Genomic DNA, 10,261 nt, shown 5'->3' with positions numbered 1-10,261 from the left:
CTTTCATTTTGTTTTGATCTATTTTTGTCAATTTTTACTCGACTAAAATTGCAGAAAAAAAATCATGGGTTGGCAAGCAGGGTCAGAGATAATTTCTGGGGTGGCAACACATTTTACAATGTTAAATGTTTATAGCGGGGGTTTTACTTGATCGCAAGGCAATTTTTACATTTAAATAGTCGCATTGTCCATAATATAAGTAGGGGAGTTTAAGGAACATTTCAACTTAAAAAATAAAAAAAATAAAGGAGTCGACTCGGCACTTGGCTCCTTATTGAGCTATGAAGTTGTTATAAATCTTTGTCATGTCAAAAAAGTACAAACTGAGAGTGAGCCTATGTAAGCACCAAGTGACTTCTATAGAGCAGATGTGAGACATCACATTGGTTATACAGACAAAAAACTATTAAAGGAATCAGGCTTTGAACATCTGGATAGCAACTAGTCCTTGAATCAATGCATTTATAAAGTTCCAAGCTGATACACTAGAATTTAGACAGTTCCAGACTAGGACAAAACCTGGCTGACATCAATGGGGTGGCAAGACCTTTAGTGCCACCCCTCTAGATCCGCCCCTGCATGTAAATTTATCTCGGCTAAATCTAAAATTAATTTAGTCATCTTTATATTTAGTATAACCATATTCATAAATACTCAGCTTCATGTTTCTTCTCTTTTATGAACAAATCACAGAGCTGTTCCTTTGGCAGTGAATTGAAATGATATGATTTGCTCATTGGCAGTTTGGATGATTTTAGTCTCTGCTTTTCAATGTTATTTAGTCATATTTTTTGTCAAAGAAAATATCTGTAGATTTTAGCCATAGTCTTTGTCTCATGAACAACTTGTAATTTAGTTTTAGTCTAAATTTAGTCAGCCAAAAAATGACTTAAATGTTTTAGTCGACTAAATTAACACTGCTGCTATTGGCTCAGTCCCACAAAGTGTAAAAACCCAATGAGGTTCAGAATCTTTTCCCAAACTTATAGATTAAACTGTAAATCAAAATAAACCAGTGGATCATCTGCTGCTCCACTGAGGTCGACCACTGCTCTGGACAGATGTAGGATGTAGAATGGGTCAAATGCAGAGAACAGATTTCAGTATTCAGTATATCTTACCTACTGTATACCTTAAGCATTCATTTCCCAGTCTGTCCCTCCATGTCCAAGCAAATCAAAGCTCGCCCCACTTTCACAGCTTTAACCTCTCACCCCCTCACCTTCACACACAGCGCATTTTCACCAGTTCACCTTTACCCAAATCTAAAAAAATTCTTGACTGGAGCTCACAGCCTATAAGCCAGCGCAAGGCCTCATTTGAAAGCTACAAAATGGATCTAAACTTATCTATTTCCTCGCATTGTTGCCATCACTTTTTTTTTTTTTTAAACTTTTTTCATCGTCACTATTCAGTCACTTTCTTGTTGCATTTTTGGTACATTATCTTCACTTAATTGTATTTTTTTGTGCCCCTTTTCATTCATGTGTATCATTAATTAACACGTAAACGTCTGATATGGTAATGTTCATCCAGCAGGGGGAGATGCAGGACCACAACACCACAACAACCATATACCCCTGCACATGCCCTGCACAGACTCCAATACAAAAAACACATTTAAGTCGTATCTTAAGTATATCTTAAGCACTTAAAATTTAATTTGACCTCCTCTGCCTACAATTAGCCTGATAAAATAGAAACCTACAAAAAAAGGCGTTATTTCCCCAAAACAGCTTCACCTTGTGTCCAATAATAAGTGCCCATTTTGCCGTTCACATCACATAAATTTATTGATGTCAAAAGAGAAATACTACATTCATTTTCTACTGTGACCGAGCTTACAGCTGGAGTGTGCTTTTTCGCAATGCAGATGTTACACTACAGTATAGTACCACTTACGGTAGAAAGAACAGAGCAAATTCACATACAAATTGGACATTACAAACCTGACTGTCTGTCTAACATGGTCGAAGCTAAAGTGCAGCCATTCCCAAACTACATTACACTATGTACAGAACAGCAAACAAATGAACCCAGGTTTTCAAAAGATTCAAAAGTCACAACAGAGGGAAAGACGACACAGACGCTTTTCTCAATAAATTACCATGTGACGGGAAAGTCATGTTTTCTACCCTGACTCGGTTAAGTTTTTCAAACACATTAAATGTAGGTGCAAAACCAGTAAATGCTTTCAAAATAATATGAGCAAATGCTTGGAATAACAGGGCCGGTTCTATCTGTTCGCAGGTTGAACAAATGTACAGGGCCCCATGTCCAGTAGGGGGCCAACTAAGGCTCAAAGCCTCAGAGCGGGAATAATGTCTGCACTATATTCCCTATGTCACTGGTAGAGTCGGACGATACGGAAAAAAATAATCAAGATTTTGATCTGTTAAAAAAACAGATTAAGCTCAATTTTCTATTAGATTTTTTCATACATTTATAATTTTAAGAAAACAATGATAGTTTTGTTTCAAGTAAATTAAGATTATTCATCTAGTTTTGAGTGCAGTAATCTCTTTATTCTTCATTTAAATGTAAATGTCACGCCCCATGGACAGATTTCTTGAAATTACAGAATTACTTATTTCAAGATAACTTTTTGCAGTGTAGACATAGCTTTAATACAAACCTCAGCTCAAACAAACACAAATTCACTCCAAAAAGTTATCTAAAAATAGGTCAAATTTACTTAATAAGTAGATTTTCCCTTGATTTGAGTAGATAAGTAAGTTTATCGGCCAATGGAACACGTATTTTTGCACAAAAAACAAGACACAATATCTTATAGCTAATGCTAGTAAAACACTGCAGTCAAAATGAGACAGTAAATGCTTTTTCTTATGTTAAAGCGACTATACAGTTTTCCGCCCCCTACATGTTCCAGCAATGCCATAAGGTGTAGAATGAGCCCAGACCTGTTCACCACAACTGCCTCTAAAATCCTGCACTGTCACTCAAAAAGGTGTTAATTCGGGTCCGAAGTGCCGTCATGCACAAGCTTAATATAGAAGGTGCAGTTACACGTATGACCTGAGGTGGCAGTAGTGAGTATAAAATGGCAAACTTGCATCTAGCCCCTTTAAGTGCATAAATACTGCATATAATATTCCATTGGCAGATGTGTCTACTCAACAAGTCAAAAATACTAAAATTAGGGTAAAATGTTCTTAATTCAAGTAATTTGAACTTATCTAGGTATGACTTTTCACAGTGAATGCTTTAAGCTTTCCTTCAGTTTCACTTAACACAAACATCTTCCATTGCCTCATCCAAATCCCAAAACTAGGAGCAGTTTATTCCAAACAAATGGCTGCAGACCTGTTGGTTATAAAGCCTTATGGCGATTATTGAGATTGACCAAAGAATAGAGATTGCTCTTTCAATTACTGGTCACGTTATGTTGTTGTTGTTGCATGTCCGGAGGGTAAAATCCCTGCAGTCGAATTTCTCACACTGCGTCTGAAAAAGAGATGGGCGCCGCGGTCACGACGGGTCAAGGGCTCATTTGTGAGAGTGGGAGGAGAATGGCGGGTCAGTGACAGGTCTTTGAACTGAACACAATGCTTATGAATAAAAACCCTGTTAATGCCTCTTACGCTGTTGTTGTTATGCTGAATAAAGCATTATGATGAAAAGTAGCTGCTTGCCTTTGCTTGGCCAGTTATATCAATTAAAGCTTCCTCATCATCTCACATTACCTTTATTAAGACAAAATGTCAAATAAATCTAATCTTTAAATACATTTATCCTTATCTCCTGACTGATCATTTGGGCACAAAAAGATTGAGGAATAAATGTGAAAGTAAAGCAGCATCTTCTCTTTTGCTACGGGGGAAAACAGGATTGTTATTTTGTGCCGCAGACAGATTTTTGCTCTGAGCCCCTGCGAATATAGAACCAGCCCTGAACTGAAACAACACAAAAATGTAACCACTGAAGTGCAATGACTTTCCCCGACATTTTCATTTATTGATCGTGCATAATTAGACAACTTACTTTGAGACAAATGTGAATTAAAACTGGCTTCTTGAGTTCTTAATCCTGGTTTGAATTTTACAAAAGAATCTCGTAACTTTTCTCAATAAATAAATAAAGCTATAAATAAATAAATATTGTTTGGTTGTGTTGAAATATACGGATATATAGACTTTATATAATCTCAGCAGTTAAAACCTGCCATGTTTCTTAGGTCAGCTCTTTCTGCAAAGGAACTTGTAACCTGTGCAAAAAAAGTTTTTTTTTCTTTTCTCTATTCAATTATAACGTTTTAAAGGGAGTCTTGTCGGGCGTGTTGTGCTTGCAGACACTTGCTTGACAAACATAGATGACATTGACAAGTTCAGCAGTAAATACAGATAAAAAGAGTCTGTTGACGAGGCGCTCGGACGAGGCTAAAGCGCCTGGAGGAGCCAGTCGAACAGGCCGGACACGGCCCGCCCCTCGTCTCGCTCACACTGGGCACAGAACTGAAGCACGGCGCGAAACAAGTCCCGCACCCGCCACGCCTTCTGGGACACCAGCAGGACCACTCTCTGGAACTGGAGGGAGAAAGAGCAGATTATAACACAGTTCCTCCCGTTTGCCAGACGTAAAAGTCAGAGGTAGTTGAACAAAAAGTGCCTTGAAGCAAACTGTTTCTACTCACAATAACTCTCACTTAATACAGGAGATGGAGAAGGAGGAGGAGAAGAAGAAGGAGAAGGAGAAGAAAGGGAAGGAGAAGAAGAAGGAGAGAAGGAGAAGGAGAAGAAGGAGAGAAGGAGAAGGAGGAGAAGGAGAAGAAGGAGAAGGAGAAGAAGAAGAAAGAGAAGAAGAAGAATGAGAGGAGAAGGAGGAGAAGAAGGAGAAGGAGGAGAAGAAGAAGGAGACGAAGGAGAATAAGGCGAAGAAGAAGGTGAAGAAGGAGGAGAAGGAGAAGAAGGAGTAGAAATAGAAGGAGAAGAAGAAGAAGGAGGAGGAGAAGAAGGAGAAGGAGGAGACGAAGAAGGAGAAGGAGAAGAAGAATGAGAAGAAGGAGTAGGAGAAGGAGTAGAAGAAGAAGGAGAAGAAGAAGGAGAAGAAGGAGGAGAAGGAGAAGAAGGAGGAGATGAAGAAGGAGAAGAAAGAGAAGAAGGAGAAGAAGAAGGAGAAGGAGGAGAAGGAGGAGAAGGAGGAGAAGGAGTAGGAGAAGAAGGAGGAGAAGAAGGAGGAGATGAAGAAGGAGAAGAAAGAAAAGAAGAAGAAGAAGGAGACGAAGAAGAATCTTAACCCTTTGGTCCTCATAATGGCGTCTATGACAGTATGAAGTCATGTGACCGAGCCCCATGGATCTAGAGCAGCTTTTACAACTTCCCGCTGTTACCTTTGCCTCCCTCCTGTCCTTGGACCTCCTGTAGTGGAGCACAGACAGGCCCAGCTCAGAGGCGGCGATCCACTGCAGGACCACTCTGAGCTCCCAGTGTCTGTGGTCCGAGTCCAAGTCGCAGTTCACCACCAGCACCTCCCTCAGGCCGCTGCCCCCTGCTGGCCGCACCACACTGCGCTCTGAAACACCAGGCAGACGCGGAGTCTGTATGAATGATTTGATTTCAAAACTTCAGTATGTTTTTGTCCACACATTCTGATACAAATATTTTATGATTTTATGATACATTTTTAGCTTGGGGACATGTTTTCACCTTTGTTCTGTACAAAGTAAACTGAACTCCTGAACTCATTTTTTTTTTCCTCCTCAAACATTTCTGAAGTCATCTTTTCTGCTACAGATAAACAAAAATACTTGTTAGATTTTTGTTCTTCGCAGTGATTGTCAAAGTTGATTCAATAACTTAATAGAAGTCCAGATAAAGTGACCATTTTCCAAGGTCACTTTCACAGAAATGCCAAAAACTATAAGTCCCTGAAAATTGAGTTTACAATACCCTAAAGGAGGACAACATACATTTCCTTCCACTGCTATAAAAAACAAAGCCTTTAGTGAAAGTAGTGATTTGCTGCAGAAAATACTTAAAGGTGCATTATGCAACTTTAATGTGGAAAGCAAAGAGTCGTATTTGACCTTGTAGTGACCTAGCGGCTGTATGAGTGGTCAGCATGGTGCCTTTACTTTCCATCACAGTGGTGTAGGACGCCACTGTGATGGAAAGTAAAGGCTCCAGGATCAATTGTGTGGAAGGTTTTCACTGCCGACGGACCCTCTCACCAGAAAACCTACAAAACAATTGATCCTAGAGCGCTGTAGAGGCCACTGTGATGGAAAGTAAATGCGCTGACAGCATACAGCCTCTAGGTCACTACAAGGTCAAATACGCACAAATATAAACTTTTTTTTTGGCCTAAAAAGTTGCATAATGTACCTTTAAGTATTCAAAGTTGAAAGTCAGATTAAATAAGGGTTAGTAAAAGTAACTTTTCAGCTGCTGAAACACAAAAACACCACCCTCTGTACTGCAACACGAGAGGGACACCGCACAGCACCACCTACTGCATAACTTTTAAAATGAACAAAGTACATGACCAAAGTTATTTTTTACTTTTTACCTTTTCAGCAACAGCGGAGTAGAAAGTATTAACTATCTTTCAAAAAGTAAAAGAAAGTTCTCCACGCAAATATGACTCTTGTTCTTCGTACAGTTAATGACTTTCTAATTGTGTCAACACTGCTGTTTTCGTGCTGACATAATATACTTTCATAAATAAATAAAGAACATTTTCAACCATTTAATATGACTCATTAGTTGTTTGTTATGCCTTCATAGTTAGACATTCAGGTCATGTATTAATATCCTCTGTCATTAAAGAAGCGGCCATGATGTCCTTTACGCTTCACGTGAAGCCGCCTGTGCGATCTCTGTGGGAGGAGCTCAATAATTAAGCAGCGAGCAGGACTGGACCAGACACTTACCAGAGACAGCCCCCCTCATCACCGCGGTGTGGACCCTCTCCGTGTCCTCACTGCAAACGCACAAAACTCCACGTTATTAAAGCCACACAAGACTGCTTCTGATGCATTAACGGCAAGATGTGCAATTAGCTTTGACTCTGCCCGGCTGCACGCCCAGCACGTCATAGCGGCATGTCACCTGCCTGCTGCTCTCAGGCTGGGAGCATGAGGGAAAGCAGTATGCTGGGGCAGACCTCCCGCTGTGAGAAACATTATTATAGACACCAGAGTGACAGTTTTATGAGGAAAAAGGGAGAGGGAGTCATCATGGTCCTGTGACAGTTACCTGATTACTGTGCTTTGACTGGGCATATCGGATAATGCGTCCAAGTCTGTCAGGCCTAGACTAGAGGCACTGCTCGTCCCGTTCCTGAAATAGAACAATGGATCGCATCATTTGGATCATAACTCATAAACTGGCGGTCAGCGGGTGAAGAGAAGCTGGGAGACTTGGGGCCTGAGGCGGGAGAGCGGGTGATTGAGACCAAGCAGCAGTTTGAAAAGAATGAGGAGGAGCCCCATGACCCGTCGTCGGGGGCAGATGAGGTGGCGCTATGCTGTGTATCAGCAACACTGAACATCTGCATGCTTTCACAAGGATCATCCACCGCACACTGATGTGAAGTAGGTCTCGCTGCATGTAATTTAAAGGTGCAATATGTAGGCTCGAAAAGCGAGGAGAAATCTGTTATTTTGTTCTAATCCTCAGACTAAATTAGGGTGAAAGGCAGTGCACTTAAAGCTCCAAGCTCCAAAGTTTAGAAAAACACTTTGCAGCATTATGATAGTGATGTTTACATGTATTTATTTATTTCAGGGACAGCGCATTTTAATGAACATTTCTGTAAATCTGCCAGAATTAGCCATAAGGCTATTTTTCTTCTGAAGTCCCAGGACGGGTGCTGTAAAACACGGGACAACCTTTACTTGATTCCTTATAATCCTTTTGGGAGTATGTTTCTTATGTTACTTGTGTATCATTGTGCATTTTGGGCAAAGCACCCACCGTCACTGAAGCTGCTACATGTCTGTCAGTCTGCCCCATGACAGCTGTGGCTACAGCAGCTCAGCACCAGTGTGAGTGAGGGCGGTATGAATAATGAGCCTAATTGTGAAATGACATTTCAGCGTCTTCCATAAGCCTGATGTAATGAGATTCACAGCTCATCATGCGAGTCATGTGACGCATGACTGCTGTTCATTACAGATAAACATGACTGTGAGTTTTGTAACAACACGTTACGTTGCACCTGTGTGTTGACACTCCTCTGCAACTGTTTGTTCAGAGGGCGTGTCAGGCTCACGTCTGTGTCTGGACTACATCTACACACTGCACCTTTAAGAGAACCTTGGACAAACCTACTTTGACATATCACAACCATACAGCGGCTGTATGGCCAGGCGTGTTGATGAAGCAGAGAATGGTGCAGCCAATGTTTGGAGCCGGAGCCTTTGATGTTTTCATGTGGGAGCTTTGTGAGATCCCTCAGCAGAAAGCATGAGGGTTAGGACACGTCTGATCCCATATGCAGGCTATGGAGAGGGAGGGGGTGGAGCAAGCTCTCTGCACACAGCACCACAGCGGGCATGAAAAGGCAGCAGCGGGGGGGGGGTAAACTGGCACTTGCACGGGACACTGTTAGCAGGAGATGGCACCGGCGCGTAGGGCACCGTTAGCAGGAGATGGGCCTGATGTATAACAGGGTGAGCAGGAGCAATGCTTACGGACCCCTCGCTCAGTTGGATAAAACTACTGCTCTCCTCGGGGGGCTCTTCCTCCGGGCTCATGTGGGACCAGCTGCCCATGCTCTCCTCACTGCTCGCACTCAGAGAACGCCTGTCCCGCTTCCCCACAGCCGCTCTGTCCCTCTCACTGCTGGGGAGAGCACACGGCACATCGGCTGTCAGTGCCAAAAGATCACATGCTGCCTGCCGTGACGCACTCTGTGTTCACATAGATCAGTTTGTTACTATCATCAGAGCAGGGCTAGGAAACGGTATTCAGATGATTACGAAATAGTGACCGCAAAATTTGATTGTCATTGAAATGAGGGGCACACTTCACATAGTTCAGAGGACACAATCATGTTTAAACTAAGACAACCCCAGTGTGAATTTGACTTCTAGCCAATGTGGTGCCTAATTGGTCTTCAGTCTCCCCAACCCCATACCGCAGTAGCATCACCCTGTTCGCCTATGCCCAAAGCCAGCCCTGACCAGAATCACTGCATTTTGTTTTTTTCTAATTGTTAGCGCGCAGTGTTTCAAGTTAAACTTTGTAATTAATGGCTGTTTGCTTTAGCGAATCTTCCCTCCAGTTCATATTGTCTCTGTTGCACTTGCTAACAGCGTGCGCCCTCGGTCCTGCCGGATTACCCGTTGTGTTCTGAGGATGTGATTAAAAGGAGTCCTAACGAAGTGACTGAGAGTTGCCGGCCTCGACACGTCCGCAGAGAAATCAGACTTTATCCACTCTCGCTGTGATGGAGCCGGCGCTCGCATGAGGACAGACAATAGTCAAACCGAATAAGTAAATGTGCATACCCAAAAACAATGTTACCACTAGGGGTGCACCGATACCACTTTTTCGATACGAGTACTTTGATTTAAGTACTTGCTGATACCAAACACCGATACGAGTACAAGGCATTTTCTTCAACATATTTACTTTTTCACAGCAGATTGGTTTGTAATTAGTTACTCATGTACATTTCCTTGAGTAAAGTAGGCTACACTGATAAGAGAAGTTAAATCAAAATTTAACATATGTCATTTTTCTTTCATTCAATATAATGTTGATTTTTTATTGCACTGTCCATCATAGACAGAACAGTCCATGTCCAAAAGCTCCCCAATGCCTGTGCTTTATTCATTTATGTACTTTTATTTAACAATAGTATTGAGATGGTTACTTTTTACTGCAGCTAAATAGTTTCTTTTCTCCTTTACTTCAGCTCCGTGTACATTTTCTCGTGTGTTCATAGCAACAGCATTTTGATTGTTTTCTTGTAGCTCATTTTCACTCAATATGGACATGCTGTATCTCTTTAATTCGGATTTTCTGAGTACTTTTTAGTCGCTGGGTTAGTTTTTTTCAGATGAATAAGCCTCTGGACACAAAACAGCGTAAGAATCGGCTAAAACTGTTAGCCGCGAATTAGCTGCTAGTTAGCAACATTAGCCAGTATCTTGTAAACACTGCGGCACTAACAACATTTAGCTCTGGTTAAATCCAGCACAGACTCTGATTTAGGGAGTGTCGTCTGTAATAAAGTCGCTTAAGTTGCTATTTTCTCCTGTAGGAGCGACGGACACACGTCAAGTGGTGTCGGT

The 10,261-nt window shown here is 41.6% G+C and overlaps 1 protein-coding gene across 3 annotated transcripts in view; it reads right to left on the bottom strand.

Annotated features, from left to right (window-relative positions):
• Positions 1-3,788: 3,788 nt before the first annotated feature.
• The window catches only part of sphkap (SPHK1 interactor, AKAP domain containing), a 51,709-nt gene continuing 45,236 nt past the window's right edge, over positions 3,789-10,261 (bottom strand). Inside the window, exons 8-12 of one of the 3 annotated variants that reach the window (XM_079573267.1) lie at positions 8,658-8,804; positions 7,215-7,298; positions 6,890-6,939; positions 5,348-5,529; positions 3,789-4,544 (exon numbers count right to left, since the gene is read on the bottom strand). In XM_079573267.1, coding sequence (XP_079429393.1) covers positions 4,398-4,544; positions 5,348-5,529; positions 6,890-6,939; positions 7,215-7,298; positions 8,658-8,804 — 610 coding nt within the window. In that variant the 3' untranslated portion in view covers positions 3,789-4,397. The remainder of the gene's footprint in view (positions 4,545-5,347; positions 5,530-6,889; positions 6,940-7,214; positions 7,299-8,657; positions 8,805-10,261) is intronic. The other 2 variants (XM_079573268.1, XM_079573269.1) reach the window with 2 other exon arrangements.

This window comes from Gobius niger (assembly GCF_951799975.1).
Source record: "Gobius niger genome assembly, chromosome: 1".
NCBI classification, from domain to species: domain Eukaryota; kingdom Metazoa; phylum Chordata; class Actinopteri; order Gobiiformes; family Gobiidae; genus Gobius; species Gobius niger.
The sequence above is the reverse complement of the archived record's forward strand: the minus strand, read 5'-3'. Positions and strand labels throughout refer to the sequence as shown.